Source organism: Piliocolobus tephrosceles, chromosome 8 (assembly GCF_002776525.5).
Source record: "Piliocolobus tephrosceles isolate RC106 chromosome 8, ASM277652v3, whole genome shotgun sequence".
Classification (NCBI taxonomy): Eukaryota; Metazoa; Chordata; class Mammalia; order Primates; family Cercopithecidae; genus Piliocolobus; species Piliocolobus tephrosceles.
Genome location: NC_045441.1, coordinates 146599959 through 146627333, shown reverse-complemented (window position 1 = coordinate 146627333; position 27375 = coordinate 146599959). Strand labels below are relative to the sequence as shown.

General features: G+C 50.6%; 1 protein-coding gene across 2 annotated transcripts in view; it reads left to right on the top strand.

Annotated features, from left to right (window-relative positions):
• PTPRN2 (protein tyrosine phosphatase receptor type N2) overlaps nucleotides 1–27375 on the top strand; it is a 984778-nt gene that overhangs the window by 230454 nt on the left and 726949 nt on the right. For both annotated transcript variants that reach the window (XM_023225377.1, XM_023225378.1), the window contains exon 3: nucleotides 17821–17934. In XM_023225377.1, coding sequence (XP_023081145.1) covers nucleotides 17821–17934 — 114 coding nt within the window. The remainder of the gene's footprint in view (nucleotides 1–17820; nucleotides 17935–27375) is intronic.

Here is a 27375-nt window from a genome sequence, read left to right as displayed (position 1 = left end):
ACGGGGACCCCAGGGCGGCTCTGGGACTGCGAACGGGGACCCCAGGGTAGCTCTGGGACTGTGAATGGGGACCCCAGGGTGGCTTTGGCACAGTTGCCAGGATCTGCAGCATCTCCCGGCTGCTTTTGTCTCCAGTTTATCTCTCTTTGTGTGGTGTTGGGATGGCACCTTGTCCACCTGTTCACCCCTGAAGGGTGAACAACCAATCCGCGTGAAAAAAGAGAATCTTCCACCAGAGAAAAGCATGAGGGAGGGGCCTGGGGTTTTGAATGGATCAGGGCCTGCACCTGACCAGTGACGGGGCAGGGAGTGGGATGTTCTTGTGACTCCTGGGCTGTAAGGGATCAGGTTTAGGGATTGACAACCCTCCTAGGATACCGCAACAGCAGAGGGGAGCACCCGCCAGGAAGGGAAGGCCCTTGACAGGCAAATGCCACAACCTCCATGGTTCACTCAAGAAGGTGAGAGCTACCACTGAAAAAACGTGTGACTGCAATAGACAGGAATTAATTTAACCCAGATGGTGAAACTTGTACACTGAAAACTATGAGATGGTGAAAGAAATGGAAGACAAGACAAATAAATAGAAGGTATCCCATGTTCATGGACTGAAATAATTAATATTGTTAAAATGTCCATACTACCTAGAGCGATCTATAGATTCAATGCAACCCCTATCAAAATTCCAATGGCATTGTTTTTTTACAGAAATAGAAAAGCAATCCTAAAATTCATATGGAACCACATAAAACCCTGAATAGCCAAGGCAATCATGAGCCAAAGGAACAAAGCTGGAGGCATCACACCACCTGATTTCAAAGTATACTGTGAAACTATCATAACCAAAACAACATGGTACTGGCAGCAACAAAACAAAACAAAATAGACAAATCAACTAATGGAATAGAGAGCCCAGAAATGAATGCATGCATTTATGCTCAATTGATTTTCAACAAAAGTGGCAAGAATATATAATGGGAAAAGGACAATGTCTTCAATAAATGGTTCCAGGAAAACCGGATATCCACATGCAGAAGAATGAAATTAGACCTCATCTCTCACCATATACAAAAATAAACTCAAAATGGATTAAAGACCTAAATTTAAGACCCAAAACTGTAAAACTACTAGAAGAAATCATAGGGCAAAAACTACATAACAGTATCCTGGGCAACAATTTTTTTTATTTGATCCCCAAAGCACAGGCAACAAAAGCAAAAATAAACCAATGGGATTATATCAAATACAAAACTCTACATAGCAAACAAAACAGTTAGCGGAGTGCACAGACAACCTAAGGATTAGGAGAAAATATTTGCAAGCCGTGCATCCAATAAGGGCTTAATATCCAAAATACATAATAAGCTCAAACAACTCAATAGCATGAAAATGAAAAACCCAATTAAAAGATGGGTAAAGAACCCGAGTAGACATTTCTCAAAAGAAGACATAAAAATGGCCAACAGGTATATGAAAAGATGCTTAACCATGCTAATCATTAGCGAAAAGCAGATCAAAACCACAGTGGGCTGTCACATCACACCTGTTAGAATGGCTATCATTAAAAAGACAGCAAGTGTTGGTGAGGAAGTGGCGAAAAGGGAACTCTTGTACATTATTGGTGGGAATATAAATCGGTACAGTCATTGTGGAGAACTGTATGGGGGCCTCTCAGCTGAAACTACCATATCATCTAGCAATCCCACTATGAAGTATTTATCCAAAGGAAGTAAAATCAGTATGCTGAAGAGAGATCTGCACCCTCATGTTTCCTGCAGCACTGTCCATAACAGCCATGACACAGCAACCTAAGCATCCATCGACAGATGGATGGATAAAGACACTGTGGGATACTATTCAGTCTTTAAAAAAGAGGGAATTCTGTGATTTCCAACATCATGGATGGAACTAGAGAGCATTATGGTGAGTGAAATAAGCCTGGCCCAGAAAGACAAATACCGCATGATCTTACTCATCTGTGGAATTGGAAACAATTGAACTCATAGTAGCAGAGAGTAGCACTGAGGTCGCCAGCGGCCAGGGGTGGAGGAAATGGGGAGATGACAGTTGGAGAGCACAAAATCTCAGGAGCAGTTTTTGAGTTCGATTGTACAGTGTGATGAAGATAATAGTAGACGATTGTACATCTCAAAACTGCTGAGAGAGCAAATCCCAAATGTTTTTACCACAAAAATGTTAAGTATTTGAGGTGATGGATATGTTAAGTAGCGTGATTTAATTATTCCACATGGTATTCATAAATCATAACATTGCCTTGTACCCATTGATACGGTTTGGCTCTGTGTCCCCACCCAAATCTCATCTCGAATCGTCATCCCCACGTGTTGGGGAGGGACCTGGTGGGAGGCGGCTGGATCATGGGGGTGGTTTCCGTCGTGCTGTTCTCGTGACAGTGAGGGAGTTCTCATGAGAGCTGACGGTTTAAAAGTGTAGCACTCCCCTCACCCCCACTCCTTCTGCCGCCTGGTGAAGAAGGTGCTTGCTTCTCCTTCGCCTTTTGCCATGACTAATTTCTTGAGGCCTCCTCAGCCCTGTGGGACTGCGAGTCAATTAAATCTCTTTTCTTCATAAATTACCTAGTTTTGGGTCGTTATTTATAGCAGTGTGAAAATGGACACCCATAAATATATATAATTGTAAATTATAAAATGTGTGTGACCAAGTCATTTTCCTTCCTCAGCCTCCGTTTCCCCACCTGGGATGAGTGGACAGCATTGGAAAGCTCTGGGTGACTGCTGCTGCCACACCAGCTTTGGCCCCAGCTCGTAGCTTCAGGAGGATTTTCCACGGGGGTGGAAGACCCTGTCCCTTCTACCTGGGGCTTCCAAAGCCAGTGGCCTTTGTTCTTTCTCTTGCTCCATCCCCCTCGAAAATACAAGTCCTCCTGAGCCTCCAAAGCTTACTCTTCATAAAACCCTCTGTGGCCTCCTATAAGAATGTGCCCTCTCCAGACAAAGCTCTGCTTACCAAAGTAGCTCACAACAAAACCCAAATGAAGACAGAAAACCTGTGTTCCCATTGGCCGGGAGACAGCCCGTTAGGTTTTCTCTCCTTGTTAACGTCTAGTCACTCAGATGACTTCTGTAGGTTCAAGGCTCTGCTGGGAGGGGTGTTTATGCCATCAGGGTAGAGCAGACAGAGGCCTAGACCATCAGACAGTCACGTGGGCTGTAGGGGTCCTGCCAGGACCGCTCCCAGACAGCAGGGTCCACCCTCAGAGAGGGAGCACTGGGGCCGTGGACATGACCGTCACCCACATTTCGTCCTCCGGAATTTCTCCCGCCCACTGCAGTCTGGGTGCCCGCACCATACATTCCCTCCATGGCGTAACTGAGGCCTTGGGTCTGAGCTGTCTTCTGCCTAAAGCTCTGTTTTGGGCATCGTCCATCAGCGTCTGGGTTCTCACCGCACACAGCACGATTCCCTTACTGACAGGGTCATGTGCAAACCAACAGGGCAGCAGTGATTTCCAGGGAAACAGCTGCATGAGCCGGTGCCCGATTTCTCATCAGAGGAGTGCCAGGGTCCCCTGGACCCCTCTCCTAAACCCACCGATGAAAGGGGCCGGAGTCTGTTCCTGCACATTCCAAATCAGAGCATCTTTTCTGTCAGGACTGAGCTCGGGGACAGTGACCACCTCCAGCAACACAGCCTCACTTGTTCTTTCTTGGTGGGTTACGTGTGGGGCCTTTTCCATTTTTACATCTCTTTTATTCTTGGGCTAGAAAAATCTGGTTTTGCATGTTTTGTGCAATTCCAAATTCCTGTGTGTCATTTCAGCCCAGACTCCGGAGTTTCTTATATTAAATGCCGGTGAATATAATTAGCATTCAAGACCCGGTGCAAGGTGCTGCAAGTGTTAATTTTAACAGTCAATTATGTATCTTCAGTTTGGATGAGGAGCTGCCTCTTCTGGAGGCCTAAACTTGAAACGGTCCCCGCTGCCTGCGACTGGGGCCAACGCTCCGCGTCGGACGGAGCTCCTGATGACGGCTCGGCCCCTCCCATATTGCTTCTAGTTACTAAACAGCCTTGTTCCTGCTGAAGCCAGCTCTTCCCCAGCCTGGCCTGGCTTGGGGCCCATGTGGGGTTGCTGGAGCTCCCTGGTCTGTGCCGTCCCGGGTCCCTCTTGGGGGAGGCCCTGCCCTTTGCTGCCGGTTGTCACGGCTTCTAAGGGCCCAGGTGCCGGCTCCTTGGCAGGGGGACATGTTGTGTTTCGGAAGGTGCTGGGATCTGACCCTTTCGTGTGGGGGTCTGGGTGACGTGTAAGGGGCTGTCTTTCCCCGAATGTGAATTTCTGGGCCTCATCTTGGGGCGTGGCGGTGTGAAGTGTGTGTTCATTGCTGTGTTCACTGGTCTTTGGGAGCTAAATTTAAACTCATCCCGATGCCTGGAAATGCAGTCTGGACCCTCCTCGGAAGCCTTCACCTGAGCTCGATTGTGGCTGTGATTCCACCAGGAGCAGCTGCCACGAGGGTGGCTGCCCGAGCCTCTGTGCAGGCCCTGCTTGCAGGTGTCGGGTGTAAAACCAGAAGTGGGGTTGTTGGATCATCTGCTAATTCCACGTTGAATTTTTCCCATGTGCTTTCCACGGTGACTGCACCACATTACGTTCCTGCCCGTGGAGCACAAGGGCCCAGTTTCTCCATGTCCTCACACGCATGCGTTATTTTTGGTTTTGTTGTGTTTTGTTTTCTGGTAGTAGACGTCCTGGTGAGCGGGCAGTGGGTCTCACCGTGGTTTTGATTTGCATTTCCCTGACGCTGGTGATGCTGGGCGCCTTCCCTGTGCTTTCAGCTGTTTCTACATCTTCTCTGGGGAAATGTCTACTCAGGGCCTTTACCCGTTTTTAATCAGGTTGTTTGTTTGTTTTTGTTGTTGTTGAGTCGTGGTTCTTGATGTATTTTGGATACAAATCCCTTATCAGATAGATGAGGGCGAATCTGTCCCCATTCCTTGGCTGCGTTTTCATGCTGCTAATAGTGTCCTTTGATGCACAGCAGTTTTAATTTTGATGGTTACATTCTTTTTTTTTTTTTTTTGAGATGGAGTTTCACTCTTGTTGCCCAGGCTGGAGTGCAGGGGCGCGATCTCGGCTCACGGCAACCTCTGCCTCTCGGGTTCAAGCGATTCTCCTGCCTCAGCCTCCCAAGTAGCTGGGACGACAGGCATGCGCCACCTCGCCCGGCTAGTTTTTTGTATTTTGAGTAGAGATGGGGTTTCTCCATGTTGGCCAGGTGAAGGTTACATTCTTTTATTTTATTCTGAATTGCTTTTTAAATTGTCCCCACCCCCACTTTAAAAAAAAAACACCTATTTATCTTGACTTTACCTAGATTGCCAGTTTCTTAAGACCAGGATTCTCCTGTTCCCAGTCCTGCTCCAGATGGAGTGTTGGTGATTTGTGCTTGGTACTGGCCACTCCGCCTCTGAGTCTGTTTACTGGGAGAAGTGAAGGTGGCTGAGCAGGGTGATGGTTCTTGTCCCTCTTCGTGGTGCTCAGCCACGAGCTGAGCATTTGGGGATGAACCTATGAGGTCGTAGCCAGCAGTACCTGGCCTGAGCTGAGTGACTTGCCACTCTGTGGTTCTCTGCTTCCATCAGGGTGAGCTCCCTGCTGGGGCAGATAGCCCAGAATCAGTGGCTTCACACAGGGGATCATTCCTGGCTCATTCCCTCAGCAGGGCCTCAGCCCTTTGTCTAGAGATGCTGCCTCTTCTGCAGACAGCACTGGGCGGCACGTGGTGTCCAGCCACAGGCCACATTCGGGGACTGGGGAGGAACATGGAGGCCGCTGACTCTCCTGTTTCTGGGTCACACTAAGTGGTTGCTCTTGCAGGGCACCCATGGGAGAGAACGAGTCACCTGTGGTGCTTAAGTCTATGCAGAGCTGGTCACTGGCATGTGCTGGCTGAAAAGAACCCAGCGATTGTCCACCCTGCCTTTCTCCTTCCCTTTTCAAGCCCCCGAGGACTTAATTTTTTCTGGATCTTGGCTCAAGTGACCACAGTGATGAGGTTTCCTGAGCTCCTGGTGGTCTGGAATGGTCCATCCTGTTTCCTTAACTCCCTCGTGGATGCTAAGTGTCAGTCAGACTTTTCTGCAGCTACCCATTCCTGTGTGGGCTCCAGCAAGGTGTCCAACCTCTCTGGGCTCTAGTTTCTGAATGTGGAATGGGGACCATGACAGTTTATGGCACTAAGGGTTATGAGGATTAGCTGAGTTGGCTGTGTGAGTGTGGGTGACGTCTGCGGGCGTCGGCTCCTATGTTGAGTGTGTGGGTGTGAGTGACGTCTGCAGGTATTGGCTCTTATGTGAGAGTCTGTGAGTGACGTCTGCAGGCGTCGGGTCCTATGTTGAGTCTGTGAGTGACGTCTGCAAGCGTCAGCTCCTATGTTGAGTCTGTGAGTGACGTCTGCAGGCGTTGGCTCTGATGTTGACAGTCACCGTACAAGGACCTGAGGATTTGATGAGTTGTTTGCAGAATCGGACACTCTGCCAGTCACTCCATGTAACTATGATGACCGCGTTTTCTCAGTCAAATGCTGGCACCAACAATCCAAAGTGAAAATGAGGGCTCGGTAGAGGACGGCCTAGAGCAGCCAAGGGGGACCATGTGGACAGATCTTGGGGTGCGACTCCCAGGCCGACTTTGAGCAAGTTCCTCAACCTCTCTGTGCCTTAATTTCCACATGGTGTAAATGGGATCATAATACGCAGTGTCATAGTCCATGAAGGCTGCTCAAAGTGCCACCTTCTGGGGGGCTTAGAAACAGCAGACACTGATTTCTCACAGCTCTGGAGGCTGGAAGCCAAGGTCAGGGCCCCGGCAGGGTTGACGTCTGGTGTCCGGCGAGGCCCTTCCTGGCTCGTCCATGGTGCCTCCTCACGTGTCCTCATGTGGCCTGAGAGTGAGCAGTCCTTGGGGCCTCCGTAAGGGTGCTGATCCACCACGAGGCTCCACCTCCCTGCCTCTCAGCCGTCCGCCTGCTAACACCAGCACCCGGGGCTGGTTTCAGCACACAGCCTGTTGCACAGAGGAGCCGCCTCACTGGCTTGGGGTGGGGGTTTAAAGCATCCTTAGAAGTAAAATGCTGGGAAGTGCTGGGCTTGCCGGTGCTCAGTGAGGGAGGCATGACTGGCTGTGTTCTTGGCACTGTCTTCACTGTCCTCCCCTCCTAGCCTGCTCCTCACCTCCTGGAAGGACCACACACCTGCCACGCCTCCCCCTGCCCCACCCAGCCAGCGTGTGCCTGGGCCCCTCAGTACTGCCGGCTGACGCCCTCAGACACCTGTGACTTCTGTAGTGCACCTCCCCCGGGGCAGTGGGCTGGCTGTGTGCCGCTGGATTTACCGTCCCAGGCCTCACTGGGATCCCTGGGTGGTGGGAGGAACGGAGGCCCTGCTTGTCGCACAGGGAAGCTGGGATCTCCTGGATTTACCATGCCAGGCCTCACTGGGATCCCTGGGTGGTGGGAGGAACGGAGGCCCCACTTGTCGCACAGGGAAGCTGGGATCTCCGGACAGTGAGGCTCCTGCTGTGAGTGCAGGTGCTGCCCGGGCGCGGGGCTCCTCCCCAGGCAGAGCCTTACGCTGCTCTGCAGATGCATAGGCTGTGCTGGCTGCTCCCAGGCACTGTCACTCTGTCCCCTGCCTTCCGCTGCCTGTCAGTGGCTGCTCTGAACTGTACCAAATCCTTGAAAATGAAGGAATTTCCAGCGAAATAGGGTCTCGGCTTATCTTTGGGTTTCATTAAGAACTAAGCTGCTCAGACTTCACAGCAGTCCTGCCATGGACGCAGCCCACAGATCCGACAGCCTCTTAAATCTGACCTGGGCGTGTGGCGAGCCAGTGCCTATTTCCTTGGACCTTAGAAGCCATTGCTGTCTCTCAGGATTCACCTTTGGCCTCCTGGAATTTTTGCAACAGTTTTGACTGTGTGCCATGACAGCAGTCAGACTGACTCCCTGAGAATAGCAGCCCTTTCACAGCTTCCCTGCAGAAATGTATGTGGCAGGGGCTTGATCAGTTCAGATAAAGGGCTTTTTCTCCCTCTGGAGAATTCCTTTCAACAGGATTCTGAACTGTCATTACTTCTCCCTTCTCCAAAAATAGCGGGGGAGATTTTATTCTTGTCGCCACACCCCTGGGGACCCCGATGGAGCAGTGGGCTCCCCCGTCTGTGGTGCTGCTGTGCGAAGCCCCGTGGGACCGAGGGAACCCTGGCAATGCTGCCAGCTCCCTGTAGGGAGGGAACTTCAGAGGCAGCTCCAGCGTCCCAGGGCACTGGGATTTACAGATCGAAGGTACTTTGGCAGTGTCAGCTTCCCTGTGCGACAGTGGGAGGGGCAGGGTCCTGAGGGTCCCCAGAAGGGGAGGCAGGAAAGAATGAAAGAGTGACCTAGTCTGGTACAGCGGGACACCTGGAGCGTGGCTGTCCCAGGCTGGCGAGGGTCCTTCTGGTATTCTGAGTGTGAGCGTGTAGCGAGTGTGTGTATGAGAGCGTGTACATGTGTGAGCATGTGAGAACATACAGTGTGTGCATGTACGTGTGTGAGAATGTGTGTGTGAGAACGTGTACATGTGTGAATGTGTGCATGTGAGAATGTGCATGTGTGTGCATGTGAGAATTGAACATGTGTGAAAACGTGTGCAAGAGAATGTGTGCATGTGTATGCATGTGAGACTGTGTATGTGTGTGCATGTGAGAACGTGTGCATGACAATGTGTACGTGTGTGCATGTGTGAGAACGTGTGCATGTATGCATGTGAGAATATGTGAACGTGCATATGAGAATGTGCGTGTGTGAGAACGTGTGCATGTGTGAGAATGTGTGCATCTGTGTGAAAACATGCATGTGTGAATGTGTGCATGTGAGAATGTGTGTGCATGTGCATCTGAAAACGTGCATGTGTGCATGTGAGAATGTGCATGTGTGTGCATGTGAGAATGTGTGAGCATGTGCATGTGAGAATGTGCACATGTGTGAGAATGTGTGCATCTGGGAGCATGTGTGAGGATATGTGTATATGTGAGAATGTGTGCATTGTGTGGTTGTGTGTCTGCATACTTGCGTGTGTGTGCATATATTATGCATGGTGTGAATGTGTGTCTGTGTACGTGGTTGCTCGTGCATCGTGCACACACGTGTACAAGTGTGCATTAATTCTCCTGTTGTTGTACTGGGCAGCAGTGTCTTGTCTCTTGGCCCCTCACTCTGGCCGACTGAGTCTGCCACCGGCATTTCAGGCCTGAGTCAGAGCAGGCTCCTGAGCCACGTCTTCGATGAAGAACCGGCATTGCAGGGAGGCAGCCACGAGGGGTCACTGGTGCTGCTTGGTCCTCACTGGCCTCCCAGGTGACCGCAGCCTCTGGGCCTCGCCTTGTTTGGATGCAGGGAGGGAGTGAGTGACAGACCAGCTTGAAGAAACACAGCAGGGTGCCATTGTTTCATCAGAGGCCGCTGCACTCCCTCCCTGGCTGCGGGATGCAGGGCCTGTGGCCGGTATAGCCTGTGGGGCCCAAGATGTGACCCGGTTCTCCCTAGAAGGTACAACGTTGCTGTTTCTAGGCTCTGGGTTCAGTGCCGGAGAACAGGGCGTTCTCCTCCTGGGCTCCCCAGGTGTGCTCCCAGGGAGCTGCGTGAGACTGACCGCCCATTGCTTTTGTCTGGGCAGGGTCATCTGGCAGCCAGATGAGCGGATGCGTTGGTGTTTACTGTGGACAGTATTCTGCAAGCCTGAGTGTGTCTCAGCGATGGCTTTGTGACAGTTCTAGAAACGGTCGCGGTCCCTGCCCAGCCCTGGAACGTGCTTGCGCTTGCTCCGCCGGGCTCTGCCTGACCCGTGGTTTGCCGCGTCTCTCGCCTGCCCTTCTGGTTGGAATACAGCCTCCAACGCCTCTCATCTGCGAAGGCTTCACGATTGGGGTGCCTTTTCTGCCCATCCCTTCTTGCTCACAATTCAAGAGCTTTGTTCTGATAGTTTCCAGGGAGCTGAGACAAATCAGTTTTTACGTGCATCCCATGTACCTTAGTACACTGTTTACACAAATGATTGAATGGGTATGTGTGTTGCCGTTATTTCAAACAGTGCCCTAAGCTAATTGCCTCACTTTGAAATACGAAATTAAGTGATCATATTGTATTCGTTAATTTCCAAGTCCTGTTATATTTCCATAAATAAATAAGAGATATTTAAAAAAAGACATATAAGTAAAAGTAGATCAAGATATTAGCAAAAGGGGAAAAGAAGATGGTTGGTTCACTGGAATCTGTGCCATAGGAGCCTGTAAGCAAGTGGTGTCCCTGCCCATGAGCTGGTCGTGCTCACGGTGTTTGGTGGCAGGAAGGTGGTCCTGGCTGTGGGGCCTGGGGGACCCTCTGTGGATCTCTGTGGAGTATTGTGGGGTAACACAGTGAGCGACATTTCTCAGCACATGCATAGTGAGAGTCTCTGGGCCATTTCTTCTGGGGTGTCCTCTAGGGCAGGCCTGGACGTGTCACTCAGGATGTCGTTGAGCACAGACCTGGGCATATCACCTAAGCAAGGTGTGGCACGAGCACTTTGCTCACGGGGGATCAAAGCCGCCTGGTTCACCCCACAGCTTTCTGGTGCTCCGATCTGATGGTTCTGGGCTAGTGCTGTGGGTGTCCCGAGAGTGGAGGCTCAGCATCTGCAAGCATCCGGACCCCCTGGGGGCACCCTGGACCGCAGAGCCCACCCTTCCTCTGAAGACAGAGGTCCACTAGGGTCGCCTGCTTCACGTGTGGAACTGGGGATGGAAATGCTGGGGGTCACTCGGCCCTCTGAGCCCAGGCAGAGAGAGAGTAAGGGAAGGGGTGGAGGCACACGGCCACCTGAGAACTTCCGAGCCTCACGACGGCCCCTCCGAGGGAGCCCCCACTGCCAGCCCCTTTGGTCCCCAGTGAGTCTTTCATCCAAGTGGGTCATTGCCAGGGGGTGAGGACTTCTAAATCTATGCGAGATTTCAACAAATGAGGCTTCTAGCTGATGGTCTTGAACACTTCCACGGACATCTCCATTTTCTTTTAGACAAGTGGGAAAACAGTTATAGTCATTCACTAACATCCTTTTAATCCACACTGGGTGCAAGGCACTGTACCAGATGCTGTGGGGGCGTGAAGAGGCTGCAGCTGTGACCCCTGCCTTCTGGGAACTCACGGTGCCACCAGGGAGGGGGGGTCCTGGAGGGTGTAGAGGTGAGGGGGGTCCTGCAGGGTGGTAGAGGTGAGGGGGGTCCTGGGGCGGCAGAGGTGAGGTGCTATCTTGTCCATGTGGAGACTGTGAGTGTATGCATGTGGGCGTGTGAGTTTGTGCATGTGCGCTTGTGTACCCCTGTATATGAGTTAGTGTGTCTGGGTGTTTGCGTGTGTGTGCCTTTGCACATGTGTGAGTGTGCATGTGCTCCTGTGTGTGCACAAACAAGTGCATGCAAATGAGTGTGCACACCTGTGTGTGCGTATATGTTGGAATGTTCACGTGGGTGCATACGAGTGTGAGTGTGTGTATGTGAGTGTCCCGTGCATGGGAGAAGTGTGTGAAAATGTGTGTGTTGATGCATGCAGGTATGAATGTGCATATGTGCACCACGTACACACACGTCTGGTATAAGTGGAGGGATGTATGCAGCCCCACAGACTCAGTGAGAATAGAAGCGGGCTGGAAGCTTGGTCCTGGAGGAGGCCTACGCTAGGCCTGGGTTTGTGTTTTGGGGACAGTGACACTAGTGAATGAGATTACTTTGGCCTGTGGGAACAGTGCTCCAAGGACCACTGGTTAAAACAAATGACCAAGATAAATGAGCTCTTTTTCTTATTTCTCCAAAAATCCAACAACAGAAAATGCTCAATATTTTCTCTTTCAAGTGGAAGAAACTGACCACCCAATTCTAGACTATTGTTAATAAAAACGTTTCTAAGCAAATCTTTTGCTCCTCAGATTTTTGTGTCCATTGTCCTGGGCCCTGTTCATCCACTGCTCTGCATCCTGGCCATTCCTTCTCTCACTGTCTTTAGCACTGTCCATGCCGGTCCCAGCGGCAGTGGGGTCCAGCCTTCTGTCTGCACAGTGAAGGGGGCTGCATCCTAGAACTCTGGGGATGTGAGGCCCCCCGGTTCACTGAGTCCCTGAGATCGGAGTTCCAGGCCAGGCAGAGTTCCTGTCACGGGCACCTGCCATGTCTTGCCTCTCCCAGCCAGGGCAGCAAGAAGCCTTCCTTTCTGTTGCAGAAAAAGACTCATTCTACAGAACATCTCCCAGAATATTCCCCTCCCCCACGAGCCTGTCTGTGCATGGGCTCGGTAGCATGTGGAAGGGCCTGGCTGCTGCTGCTGGCAGAAGGATGCGTGTCGACCCGAGGTTCGCCTCGTAAATGGCTCCAGTCTATCCAGGTCTCTGGTCTCCGCGACCTCCATCCTCACTTAGCCACGATCCCCTGGGTGGGGCTGCTCCATTCACCCGCCATGGGCTCCTGGCAATCTCCAGCCCTTGCCAGGGAGATCTGTTTTAAAATGCAGACCCATTCAAGAGTCTGCCCTGCCTGGAACACCACCCAAGTGGAGGCGGCCTCCTCTAGCTCCTGGGATGAAGGCCACTGCCTCTGATTCCCGCAGGCTCTGCACAATCTGCTTGACTGGCTTGATGAGCTTGGTGCCCTCTCCTGCCTGATCCAGAGCTGCAAGGCCTTGTCCCCACTGCCCACTGGGGCTGACCAGGACCGGGTGCTGCCATGCATGGAACTGCTCCCTCAGCCTGGAGTGTCCTCGATGTCCTCAGGCCGGCCGCTGTTCATTCTCTGACCGCTGGGTGAGGTCAGCACCCTCTGTCAGGTTCTCTCGTGCCCTTTTTTGCAGCCTGTCCACAATCATAACTGAACCATCAGTGGTGAACATCTGTTGCCCCAGGATCCTGGAAGCTCTGATGTATGGAGCCTGCAGTGTCCGCTTTTTCTGTGTGCGTGTCTCCCGGCTGTCCTGGCCCGGCCATGCAAGCGGGATGCAGGGCAGAGCTGTGCCTTTCCTGGGACGAGGGTGTGGGGTGGAGGCAGCTGAGCAGCAGGCATGGCACTGACCCGCTCCCAGAACAGGAAGGGGCTTTGCAAGGCGCAGGCAATGCTGGGGAGAGAAATGACAAGCTGCGTTGACGAGAGCACCCAACGCTGCAGGGAAGACAGAGGCAGAAGGCACGAAGCCGTCATTGAGGAGCGCCTAGGGGTTAGGCTTCCACACAGAGGCACGGGCAGTGTCTGTTTGTCGGAAGGGTTGATGATGTTAGACTGGCAGCATCCTTAGGCTTGCACAGTAAGTTTGGCAGTTAAGCATGTTAGTGGCTGTGCACATGTATGTGTATGAGTTAGGAGCTGTGCACATGTTTCTGTATAAGAATTCACACATACACATATATTTGCACACGAGTGTTTTGATGGCAGCAGTAGCTGAGGACGGGTGGACAGGGAGCCCACAGTTTTCACAGGCAAACCCGTTCTCCTCTCCCGTGATTTTCAGACAGCTCCCAATGTGAACTCAGTGGTAAGACTTGGAATCAAGGTTGTGCATGAAATGCACATTCTGGACAAAGAGCAGGGCCCTGGTTCTGAGAGTCTCACGGACAGGCTCCATCACCCGAGGCCTCCATTGCTGCTGTGGCGATGTGCTTCCGGCTGGGAGCTCGGCATGGCCCGCAGGACTGCAGAGCTGGACGGGTCAGTCTGGACTTCGATGATGGGGCTATGTTGATGGGGTGCAGGGCCATGGTGCAGGAAACACAGTCAGTAGAAGAGAGTTCATGAGGGGACCCCGAGTCAGGTCAGATCCCAGGTGGGGTCTTGGCTGCGTCCCAAGAATATGAAGGCAGGAGTCCTGCAGAGGACGGTGTAAAGGTAAACTGAGGCTGGAGCCGAACCGGGAACGAAGACACAAGGCAAATGGCAGTGAGAATAGCCTTTTACTAGGGCTTGCGGGCGAGGTTCCTCGGTCCAAAGGCGTGGGCTGAGGAAGTCGTGCTGAGGGAGGAGGGTAGGGCCTTCTTATAGCCTGAGAGGTAGGGAAGCTGGTTGTGCAAACAGGACCTGGGCGGTCTTGAAACTACTAGGGCAGGAGTTGAGTAAGGGTCATGGGGAAGGGGTCTTTGGAAACTGTCAACCGAAACTGCTGTTTACGAACTTGTGGAATGCAGGTGAGCTGCAGGTCATGGGGGAGTGTGGTTGCCCAGCCGGAACCTCTGACGTATGCAAGTCTGCGGGTGTGTTCAAGGAGGAAGGGAAGTCTCGAACAAAGGGCCTGCTACGCCAGGTGGCGCCGCCCTGTCGGGTCTAGATCCCTGCCTAACAGACGGGGCCTGAGGGTTAGGGGCTCTGGGTAGTTTCCAGGGTGATTAAATGGTCAGTGGTGAGGCAACTTCAGTGTGCCACTTCCCGAGATTGTTTCAGAGGCTGCGCCCCACGTCTGAGACGGGGGAGTTCAGCCTGGACTGGTGGGAGCTTTGGTTCTCTGGCTCCAGCACCTCTGCTGTGTGGATCACCCCTGGCGCCCCAACTCTGGAGTCTCATCACTCCTGATGCTTTCCTGATTGAGATTTCACTTTCCAGTCCTTTTTTCTAGTATGTTCATAGAGAGCTTTTGGGGTCCTGCCTTTTAGCCAAGTGACCCAGAAGAACAAAGCAATACTTTCAAAATTCTGGCCACATAAAAATCAGTTCTATCAAATGTATTTAGGAATTTCCTTAATTTTCTATTTCACTACTAGGCTGTATCCATATTTGGGGGAATCCAGTACCCTTAAAATCAAGCAGAGTGGCAGTGAGCCTGGGCGTGATCTGTGGGAGCTTCTGGGCTCCTTCCTTCTGGTCACAATCATCTTCAACAACCCTTATTGCTGAGTATTTACTAGAATAAAGGACACCCATATCATGAAGTTCTTTAAATATGGAGATAAGGTTGAATTTCATTGTTGAAAAATGCATTGGGTGAAAAATCACGAGATACAGATAAGCACCTACGACAGCAGCCAAACAAACACCAGAACATCTACACCACCAAGAGCTGCTGAGGAGGTGGGCGATGGGGACACCGCCAAGAGCTGCTGAGGACGCGGGCGACGGGACGCCACCGTGGCTGCTGGGAGTGAGGACGCGGGCGACGGGACGCCACCGTGGCTGCTGGGAGTGAAAAATGGCGCGGTCACTGTTATGCTGATTGTCACTGTGGCGAGTACGTGAGCGACGGGAGACTGTGTGAGGGAGGCCATGTGCGCGTGTGTGAGAGGCTGTGTGTGTGACGCTGTGTGTGAGGTAGGATGTGTGTGTATGAGGGGCTGTGTGTGTGTGAGGGAGGCTGTGTGTGTGTGTATGTGTGTGAGGATGCATGGAAAATATTCATACTTTCCACTCAATTTTGCGGTAATCTAAACTGTTCTAAAAATAAAGCCTATTAACAGTGCACTGGGGATGGTATCTGTGTCCATTGCATTCAGCACAGGGATAGTCTAAGGCAAAGAGAAGCAATGGTTAATTTATTTCAACTATCAAGTAGTTGAAATTATTAGCTAAAACTGATTTTAAAAGCACAAACATTATGCATTACATTCTATATATTCTAAATACATGTTTAAAAGACAGTTTTCAAGAAAATGTAATATATATTATTCTGAAAATATATTTGTGACATTGTATGAAAGAAACAAAATTTAAAGAATGAGGCTGTTATGCCTGAGAAATGGTTTGCTTGGAACGTTCCCAAAGTGATAGGAATTGTCCTGGGCCATTTTTCTTTATGAAAAGCTGAATGATTTCATGAGCTTGCTTGGGAAAGGGATTCTCTGCCGCATGTTGGGAAGCTTTGGCTGCTCTCAGATGTGCTTCTCTTATATTTGGTACCAAATTACCAAGTCCTGTGTGCAGACACCCGGAGTGGCCGAGTGGGGCCAGGACCAGCCAGGCTCTGCCATGCCCTGAGCTGGCCACACGTCCATCCCAGGGGTGCATTTTCCAATGTGCACAAGAGGCCGGGAGAGCTGCGGGCAGCCGGGCACCCTCATTGCTCTGGGGCCGGCCAAGAGCGGCTTCCTTCTGAGGGTGGGGAGCGCAGCTCACGGGCACTGCTGCTGAGTGGAGCCCTGGGCTTCTGAGCCTCCTGTGGCCTCAGGGATCAGAAGACGCTGCCGGCCCTGGCCTAGGATTAGGTGATCACTGACTTGGGCCCTGCCTGGGGATCCAGGAACCTGGTTTTTGGTTCCTTCCACCTGCGGCTCACTCTCTCCTCTGTGGCCCGGAGGCCTTGGTCCTGAGGCCTAGGAGAGTTTTCTGCATTGTGAGCCCGGGGGCTGGGTCATCTCAACGTGCCATCCAGTTCCCGCTAGCTGCCTTTCTGTTTTCAAGATATTTTCATTTGAAACGTAGAGTGCAAATATTAGGTATGTTTGAAGTCATTCCTTATTTTCCCTCTTTGCCCGTTTGTCCCTCCTCCCCCTCTCCCCACTGCTACTTGCATGAATGGTTCGTGGCTGAGGAAGGCAAAGGAGCGGGCACATCTGCCTGTGTTCCCGCCGTGTGGTGCGGGCCGTCCATCACGGACGGTGGGGGGCTGGGCTCTGCAGGCGTGAACCCGAGAACCCTCTGCCTGTGTGTGGCCTCGCAGGGACTTGCTCCGGCTCTCAGACAGGAGGCAGCGCAGCCGGGCTGTGCGGTGGGAAACCGCGCAGGCCTGGCGTCTCCTCCTCGCCATTGTCCGCCGCCCGCAGCTGCCAGGCTGCATCCCGGATTCTTTGGGCTTTGCAAAGTCCCATAGAAACCCGCAAGACGCTTGCAATACTCGAGGTTATTTTCTGCTAATCACCCGGCCCCGTGTCGTGAGCATATATGTAATATCAGACCAGCAATTACTGCGTCAGCCTGGCCCTGGGCAAATGTGTTTCTGCTAATTACACTTGTTGCATTTGAATGGCTTTCTTCAGCCAAGCTGCACGACGAAACCGCAGTGAACAATAAGAGACCATTTCCCCTTCCGCCCGGCCTGAAGCTGCAGATGGCCGGCCTGTGTGGAAGCAGTAGTGCCTGAATTAATCTTTTGTGTGCACCAAAGAAGGTAATTTGAATGTTTGAAACCCCACAGGAAGCTTGTCTCAAAGTGAACAATTCGCCAAATAAAGACTAATTAGGGCCTAAATTAATTAGAAGGTGTGGTTGGAAAGGATGTTGATGAGCAGAGTCTGCCATTTCAGACAAATGGAATTGAGCTAAATAAATTAGTCCCATTAGTCCCACGTCGTTCGCCAGCCTCGCGCCTCTCCTGCGCCGCGGAAAGCAGCCCGGGAAGCCGCCCTGGCCTCCCACGCAGCCCGGGAGAGACTCTGCCGAACCTTGTAGCTGCTGCAAATTAATATTTGTATTTCCTGGGTTTTCTGTTTTCTTCTGGAAAACCGGCCTGGAATGTTACTGACTTTATTTTTTTGTTGTCACTGAGTTGTCAGAAGCAAGTTTTACATAAAAAATGTGAAATTACATAAAAGGAGGGTTGGGGGGTATGGAGGAAAGCGGAGCGAAAACATTGCAGCCACGCTGGATGTTGTCTGTCCACTTTGGCATTTGTGTTATCCGGGATGCTCGGTTTTTATTTCACAAACCAGCATATTCCGGGCGCTCCCGCGTCCTAACTCCCCTCGGCGACCCGCACCCCGAAACCTCACGGGGCAGGTGATGCGAACGCATTGCAAGGATGTGAGTGACCTTCCTGCTCCCTGACGATGAAACGTCTCGTTCTGTCTTATCTGCTTCCCCCACAGATGGAGTGTTTGGAAGGTGCCAGAAGGTTCCGGCAATGGACTTTTACCGCTACGAGGTGTCGCCCGTGGCCCTGCAGCGCCTGCGCGTGGCTTTGCAGAAACTCTCCGGCACAGGTAGGGCGGGCGTGGGCCGGGCTGGGCGCTGCCGCACTGATCCCGCACGGGCTCTGCTTCTCCTCCTGGGTGGTGAGGGGCTGGGACGGACCCAGTCCGCGAGTGCGGCGGTGAAGGGGCAGATGGCAGCCGGGCGCTGGGCTCACGGGTGCTTCCTGCTGGGATCGTCCGCTGCCGGCTTTGGAGGAACCCAGGCCTGCTGCCTCCTGTGTCAGAGGGAGGAGATGCCGGGAGGCTGCAGTGGCCGCAGCTGGGCCTGGTGCAGGGTAGGCGGGCGTGGGCTGCTCACCTGGGCCTGGCTGGGTCCGGTGCAGGTGTGGCTCGGCCTGGAGAGATCAGCCTCTGCCTGTCGCGGTTGTTGTGAGATTTTTGTTGCCGGTGGTCCCTGCAGGGGTGATGAGAACATAATTTTAAAAATTATGATAATTTAAAAATTATATATGGCAACACGGTAAGACCCCGGAATTACTGGAGCCCCGGCCACTGCTGCCCTTCTTTGGCTGTGAAGTGAGGTCTCTTGGTCAGAAGCAGTGCTGTGTGGACACCATAGATGGATAAGGCGTTCTGAGTCCACGGATGGTAATTCTGGCAGGAACACTGCGCCTAGGGAAGGGAAATCCACATCTAGTCCAGCAAGGACTATTCCCCACCCCTTCCGCAGGGGAAGCTACGGGCAGAACCACCTGCCCCCGGCGGCTGGCTGATCACCTCGGGAAATGGTGTCATGTTGGGGACTCAGGGCTGGTCTTTGTGGTGGCCGACTGGGGACTCAGGAGTGGCCACAGCAGGGCTGGCCTTGGTGAGTGGGAGCCCAGGCATCACCTCCAACCCTGCCACCGCCCCCGCCCCTGCCACCGCCCCCGCCCCTGCCTCCGCCCCCGACCCTGCCACCGCCCCCACCCCTGCCTCCGCCCCCACCCCTGCCACCGCCTCCACCCCTGCCACCGCAGCCACTTTGTTTATGGGCCTGCTGGGCTCTGGCGGGGTGGCTGGGGAAAGAGGCGGACTGGTGTCCACAGAACAGGTCACCCTAAACCACTTGGTTATTAAAACCCTCCTCTGCTAAAGTCACTCTTTGGAGAATATTCACATGGGACATACTTATCTTAGCACTTCCTACCACTTCATAGATGTCTCTCTCCTATGTCTCTTCCCCAGTTGCCCTTGTCAACAATGTTTCCAATAATATTCTCTCTGAGAACCTGGCCATCTAGCCAAGCCACTGGCCACAGCCCATTCGTTGATAAATAATCACACATCTGGCCATTTCTCCTTCCAGGCAGAATCACCAGCCAGGTGCGCTGCTTGATGTTCTGCTCCGCAGGAGGGTTTCCGTTCACCTCTGTCCTTCAGGGGTCCCAGGTTCACCTCTGTCCTTCAGGGGTCCCAGCAGGGACAATGCATAGTGCTGCATGTGTCTGCTTTTGGGTGGCGCCTGCATGTTACACAGAACCACCTGCAAACAAAGCCCAAGTCACCTGAGTCCAGGGTCCGTGGGGAACTCTCCACAAAGCCAAACTGCCGGTTGAGAGGGAGAAGCGCATGTGGCGGTGCGGTCCAGGGCGCTGGGCCACTCCCTGGTGCACATTCCAGGCCACACTGGACTCCTGAGCCGTCTCCCCGTGGGAGCCTCCAGGGCGGCTTGGGCCCAGCTCCTGCTCCGTCTATGCCACTGTCATTTGGCAATGGGGTGCTGTGTGCAGCCCAGCGCCAGGCTTGGCTGGGCAAGTAGATATGGGTATCAGTGTAGATGACACAGACGGAACACTGCCCACGCAGGGACAAACATGGAGGGAGTCACACTGAAGGAAGGTTGTGTGACTTTTCCACCGTATCACATTTTCTGAGTCTGCTTATCTTGTGAGCCTTGCTCTGTGTTTCCCCCTTCACTGTATCGTCTTGAGAAGGGGGAAAAGCCTTATTTAAAGAGTAAATGGATGAGCTTTTGCCAGGCCAGTGGCTGGGCGTGCGAGTGGAGGCCAGGGGTCTTCCAATGAGAATGGGCCTGGTTCTTTCAGAACCTCCCTGAGCCTCATTTCAACCCGGCTCTAGGTGTGTATGTAGCTATCACCATGTGCTGGCAGCTGCCCCCCAGAATGTCTTCAGGCTGGCACCGAGCATCATCACGTTTCCGTGCTATCCTGTGCGGAGATGTGGCGGGGCAGCGTGCCGGAGTTTGCCTGAGCTGTCTTCTCGTGGGAGCTGGCACTGTGAGCACTCTGGGGCCCTGCCTGGGTGGGTGTCCCGGGATGAAACGAAGCCAGAGAATGCACAAGATGCTCAGCCTGACAAACTAGAAAAAAACAAGAAATTTAAGGTGAGTTTCAAAAAGAGAGAGAGAAAAATATCTAGTGGCCCCAAATTCCCCAACAGAGATGAGTTTTCTTGCCTATGATTTTAAAGCAATAGTTTTTTCTAGTTTGTCTGATGTATCCATGAATTTAGATTACATGTCAATAATCTAACCAAATAATGGCAAAAGGTAACTCCTAAGGAAAACCGTCTCAGAGAAAATTAATATTGTGTCGCGTGTCAGGCTGTGTCCACATTCCTGGCACCTATTCTTGAGGATAAGAGCATCTTTATGGAGATGGAGTCCCAGGCAGCCCTGCGTGGGCATGGAGGGGCGGCCCCAGGCAGCCGCATGTGAAGACAGGGACGCAGATAGCCTTGTGTAGAGACAGAGGTTCCAGGCAGCCCTGTGTAGAGATAGGGGTCCCAGGCAGCCCTGTGTGGAGACAGAGGTACCAGGCAGCCCTGTGTAGAGATAGGGGTCCCAGGCAGCCCTGCATCTCTGGTCTTGCTCAGGCCCTGGCTGAGCATCTTCCCATGTATATCAGAACTGCCCATGGCCTGGACAGCTGGAGCCCTCTGCCCAGCTCCATCCCCAGGGACTATGTGTCCTGGGCTGTTGGACTGTCTAGACAGTGAAATGTTATCTTCTGCATTGTGAGGACACAGAATTGCTGACACCTTCTCAGCTGGTTCTGACACAGCTGTGGGGTGTGTCCTGGACTGGGCATTTCCAGCAACCCCAGAGATGACCCTGTGGCAGGAGGCCCCTTTGGTTGCTGGGGCCATTGGTGTGCCTGCTCCTGCACCTAGTCCAGGATGCAGGCTTCTGGAAGGTGGGTGTGCTGTGAAGGCACACATACCTGCACATGCATTCACATGCTCATGTGTAGACCCACGATTTGCACATGCATCTGCACATACATTCACATGCTCACTTTTAGACACCCACACACGCACACACACCTGCGCACACATTCATGTGCTCACGTGTAGACACCCACATATATGCACACACCTGCACATGCACTCATGGGCTCACATGTAGACACATGCACACATACCTGCACATGTACTCACATAGACACCCACACACATACACACACCTGCACATGTGTAGACACCCACATACCTGCACACTCACCTGAACACACACATGCTCATAAGTAGACATGCACACACACACACCTGCACACTCATTCACATGCTCACATGTAGACACCCACACACATGCACACACCTGAAGGAAAGAATCTCAAATCCTGGTGTCTTCCTGAGTTTTGTCAGCTTCACATGGGGATAGTGTTTGGGTAGGGACGTTTTGCATGTGGGTGTCTACATGTGAGCAAGTGAGTGCCTGTGCAGGTGTGTGCATGTGTGTGTGTGGGCGTCTACACGTGAGCATGTGAGTGTGTGTGCAGGTGTGCATGCATGTGTGTGGGTGTCTCCGTGTGAGCACGTGAGTGCATGTGCAGGTGTGTGTGCGTGTGTGTGGGTGTCTACACATGAGCATGTGTGTTGGTGCATTTTTCAGGATTCCAGAGATGATTCTGTCTTGGTAACTGCACTTGAAACAGAGTTGGTCCTAAGCTTCTGCCTGTCATCTTCATCCAGGCACTTCTTGCAGGTGCACTTGTCGGATTCATTGACAGACAGCTGCTTGTGTGGACTTCAGAGCCTTCTGCACGAAGAAGGAGGGTAAATGGGAGTTAATTTCACAACCTTCTTCCTCCACGTAGATGTGTACATCACAGAACAAAATACGTTCACTGTGTTTTTACCATTTTGGTCTACTACAGGCAGCATTATTTCATGGGCAGACACACTGCTTTCTCATGTATGATATTTTAAAAAATACATTTTGCTTCTGACAAGCCATTGAAATTCAGCATTTAAATATCACTCATTGGCAAGCAATTTGCTGTCATGAAAATGACTATGGATTAATTTTCTGACAAGAATTTTCCGACTTATTGAGCTGTGTGTCAGAAGCAAAAAGCAAAAAAAAAAAAAAACAAGTGTGTACATAAAATGGTGTTATCATTCCTTAAAAGAGAAGGCAAAGAAATCCCCAAACAATATGGACTGGAACACAGAAATCCAAGGCTGGCTGCACAGGTCCTGGCTGGCATGGCGTCCGGGGAAGCTGCTGCTGGGAACGTGGCCATGCTTGCCGGCACAGGTCAGGGGAGCCAGGCTCTGCCTCCTTCTTGCCCACTGTCATTGCCTACAGCCTCCTTGTGCTCGCCTGTCTTGTTTTAACTCCCACCCTGGGCCCTTGGAGCTTGGAGGCTTTCCTTCTTGCTGAGAGGAGCTGAGATCCACCCACCACCCGACCTCCAGGCAGATGTGTGGTGTGAGGTTGGGGAGGGAGAACGTCTGGCTCACGTCTGGTGAGCACAGGTGGGTGTGTTGGAGTCGCACATGGTGCTCGCCCTCTGTGGGATTTGTGCTTTGTCTGGCTCAGGGCTCACCCTCCGTGAGATTTGTGCCTTGTCCAGCTCAGGGCTCACCCTCCATGGGATTTGCGCTCTGTCTGGCTTAGGGCTCACCCTCAGTGGGATTTGCATTCTTTCCAGCTCAGGGCTCACCCTCTGTGGGACTCGCACTCTGTCCAGCTCAGGGCTCACCCTCCATGGGATTTGCGCTCTGTCTGACTCAGGCTGTGCAGGGTAATGGAGGAGCAGCCCTAGACAGGCCCAGTGGCTCCTTCCACCCAGCTGCCAGCTCCAGCCGGCCATTTGTGAGGCCCTCTGCCACCGAGGGACACTCTTTCATTTCGTCATTCACAAGCTCTACCTTCTACAGGAGCCCAGAGCACGAACGCATTTGGCCATGGTCCTCACCACTCTGTGAGGAGCATGGCCTCTTCTCCAGTGTCCGATAGTGCGTTCCTCCTTTCCCATGGCCTTTCTGTCTGCATCCTCCCAGCATTCCGTTCATGATGGCCCAGCTGTTCTCTAAGAGACATGGCTTTGTCTTCCTTCTGATCTCTCAACACAAGCACTTTTAAAAATTCATCCACGGTGAAGGAGGCTTGTTCCAGCACACATCTCAAGACTCTTTCAGCCTCTATACGTTTCCCAGACCCAAAGCTGCTTCTGTGTTTTTAGGAATTTGTCACAGCACTGCCCCTACTTCCCGGTGCCAGTTTTTCTCCTTTTCAAGCTGCTGTCACAAAAATTACATGACGTGGGCGGCTGAAACAGCAAACATTGATTTCTCACAGCTCTGGAGGCTCCCACAGATTTGGTGTCTGGTGGGGGGCATCTTCCCCCGTGTCCTCATGTGGCAGGTGGGGCAAGGGAGCTCTGGGATCTCTTTCGTATGGATATGAAGCCCACCTGTGTGGGTGCCTTCTTCATGACCCAATTACCCCGAAAGGCTTCTCCTCCTAATGCTGTCACACTGGGCATCAGAATTCCAGCATGTACGTTTGGGGAGGACGTCCACATTCAGTCTACATCGTAGCACGTGAATCCTGTGAACACTGTGTATCTCATTGGTTTTTATATTTGAACTAATCTTATATTCCTGGGATAAGTCTTACTTGACCGTGCTGTATAATTCTTTTTATATGTTTCTGGATTCAGTATCTTAGTGTTTTGTTGAGAATTTTTATGTCCATATTTATAAAGGATATTTCTTTATCTTTTGATATCTTTGGTTTTGGTATTACAGTAATACATAACTTGTCAAATGCATTAGTCAGGGTTCTCTAGAAAGACAGAACTAATAGGATAGATGTGTATATAAAGGGGAGTATATAAATGTGTATATATTTTTTGAGTATTGACTCACACAATCTCAGGGTGAGGTCCCACAATAGGCCCTCAGGAGCAAGGAAGCCAGTCTGAGTCTTAAAGCTGAAGAACTTGGAGTCTGAGATTCGAAGGCAGGGAGCATCCCACAGGGGAGAAGGATGTAGGCCGGAAGACTAAACCACTTTCATGGTCTTCTGCCTGTTTTTATTCTGGCCATGCTGGAGGCTGATTAGATGGTGCCCACCAGATTGAGGGTGGGTTTGCCTCTCCCAGTTCACTGACTCAAATGGGAATCTCCTTTGACGGCACCCTCACAGACACACCCAGGATCAATACTTTGCATCCTTTAGTCCAATCAAGTTCACATCAAATTAATTGAACAGTATTCTCTCTCTTTTTTTTTTTTGGAAGACTGTGAAAGAATGGTGTTAATTCTTCCTTAAACATTTGAAGTGAAACTACTGAAAATGGAAGCTATCTGACCATGGGCTTTTCTTTATGAGGTTTTAAATTACTCATTCAATTTCCTTAATTGTTATAGGCATATTCAAATTTTCTATTTCTTCTTGAGTCAGTTTCAGTAGTTCATGTCTTCACAGAAATTTGTCAATTTCACCTAGATTATCTAATTTGTTGGCATATGATTACTTATAGTATTTCTGTATACTCCTTACAATTTTTATGTCTGTAAGGTCAGTAATAATGTCCTTTCATTCCTGATTATTTTTTGAGTTGCTTTCTTAGTGTTTGCTCAGAAGATTAATATTATTTAATTTTATTAACACCAAGTTAATATTAATTTATTAATTCAAATTAACATTAAGATCTTTATAATCTAGTTTAATTAACACCAACTTAATTGTCAAACACTCTCTATCATTTTCTTCTCTTTCCCTCCTTTGTACTGTTACTGTCATGAAAATTACATCTTTATAGATGGTATGTTTATCAACATGAATTTATAATTACTGCTTTATACAGGTTTTTTTTGTAGAAAATTAGGAGAAAATAAATGTTACATACCCAAATATTTGTTCTGTCTTTCATATTTACTAAATAATGACCTTTAATGGTGCTGTTTATTTCTTCATTTGGATGCAACTCACTGTCTAATGTCCTTTCATGTTTGCCCAAAGTACTCCATTTAGAACTTCTAGGGAAGGGTTGTTAGCAAAAATTCTCTTTGTTTTTTCTTTGGGAATGTATTGATTCCTCCTTGACTTTTGAAGGATAGATTTTCTGAGTATTGAATTCTGGTTGATAGCCTTTTTCCTTTAGGACTTTGAATATATCATTCCACTGCCTGTTGGCCTTCATAGTCTCAGATGAGAAGTTAGTTGTTAATATGATTGAGGATCATTGCCTGTTTTCTGTTGCTTATCACAGAACATCTAAAACTGGGTAATTTATAAAGAAAAGGAATTATTTCTTACAGGTATCCAGGCCGAGAAGTTCAAGGTTGGGGGGCAGCATCAGGGAAGTGTCTCCTTGCTGTTGGGGACTCTCTGCAGAGTCCTGAGGTGACACAGGGTGTCACATGATGGGGAGGCTGAGCATGCTAGTGTGCCAGCTCAGGTCTCTCTTCCTCTTCCTAGAAAGTCAGCAGGCCCCCTCTTGTGATAACCCATTGATTCATTAATTCATGAGTGGATTAATCCATTTATGAGGGCAGAGCCCTCATGACCCAGTTACCTCCTGCCTCCTGATACTGCCAAATCGGGGATTAAACTTCGACATGAGTTTTGGAGGGGACAGATATTTAGTCCATAACATGTGTGATGAGTTGCTTCTCTCTTACTGCTTTCAATAGATGTACTTTTCTTTGGGCTTTGAAAGTCTGATTTTGATGTGTCTAGTTGTGGCTCTCTTAGAGTTTATTCTACTTGGAGTTCATTGAGTGTCTTAGATGTGGAGATTCATGTTGTCCATCTAGTTTTGGGAATTTTGGGTCATTAGTTCTTCAAATATTCTTTCTGCCTCATTCTTTCTCTCCTGCATCTGGGACTGCCTTTACATGTATCTTAGGACATTGGATGGTCTCTCACAGGTTTCTCATTTTTTATTGTTCTTTTTTCTTTCTGTTCCTCAGACTGGGTAATTTCAGTTGACCCATCCTGAAGTTTGCCAGTTCTTTCTTTTGCTGCTAAGATCTGCTGTTGAGCTCCTGTACTGAATTTTTCAATTATTTTTGAAATATAATTTCTCTCTCTTTATTCATATTCTCTATGTGATGAGACACTATTTTCCTACTTTTATTTAGTTCTTCAGACATTGTTCTTATAGTTTTTGGAGCACATTAAAAATAGCTCATTTAGTCTGGGCACGGTGGCTCATGCCTATTATCCCACCACTTTGGGAGACCAAGGCAGGTGGATCACTTGAGGTCAGGAGTTCAAGACCAGTCTGCCCAACATGGTGAAACCCTGTCTCTACTAAAAATACAAAAATTAGCTGGGCATGGTGGTGCATGCCTGTAATCCCAGCTACTTGGGAGGCTGAGGCAGGGGAATCAATTGAACTTGGGAGGCAGAGGTTGCAGTAGGCTGGGATCACGCCACTGCACTCCAGCCTGGGTGACAGAGCAAGACTCTGTCTCAAAAAAAAAAGATCATTTAAAGTCTTTGTCTTGTAAGCCCTTTAGCTTCCTCAAGAACAGCTTCTATTGTTTTCCTGTGGAAGAGACATATTTGCATGTTTCTTTGAATGCCTCAAAAAGTTTTAGGAAAACTTGATACTTTAAATAATATAGTGTGACAACTCTGAAAACCAGAACTTCCCTCTCCTTAGGTGGTGGTGGTGGTGCTGCTGTTTATTGTTCTTTGCTTGCTTGGTGACTATTCTCATCGAATTCTGTCAAGTTTGTGTTTTTTCATCTCATGTGGCCACCAAGTCTCTGCTCAGTTTGGTTAGTGGTCAGAGGATGACCAGACAGATTGCCTTAAATGCCTAGAAACAAGCCTCAGTCTGGCCGGGCGCGGTGGCTCAAGCCTGTAATCCCAACACTGGGAGGCCGAGATGGGCGGATCACGAGGTCAGGAGATCGAGACCATCCTGGCTAACCCGGTGAAACCCCGTCTCTACTAAAAAATACAAAAAACTAGCCGGGCGAGGTCCGGGCGGATCATGATGTCAGGAGATCGAGACTATCCTGGCTAACACGGTGAAACCCCGTCTCTACTAAAAAAATACAAAAAATTAGCCTGTAGTCCCAGCTACTCAGGAGGCTGAGGCAGGAGAATGGTGTAAACCCAGAAGGCGGAGCTTGCAGTGAGCTGAGATCCGGCCACTGCACTCCATCCTGGGCGACAGAGCAAGACTCCGTCTCAAAAAATAAAATAAAGAAACAAGCCTCAGTCTCTGCGGAGGGTTCTGTGTGAGCGGGGGG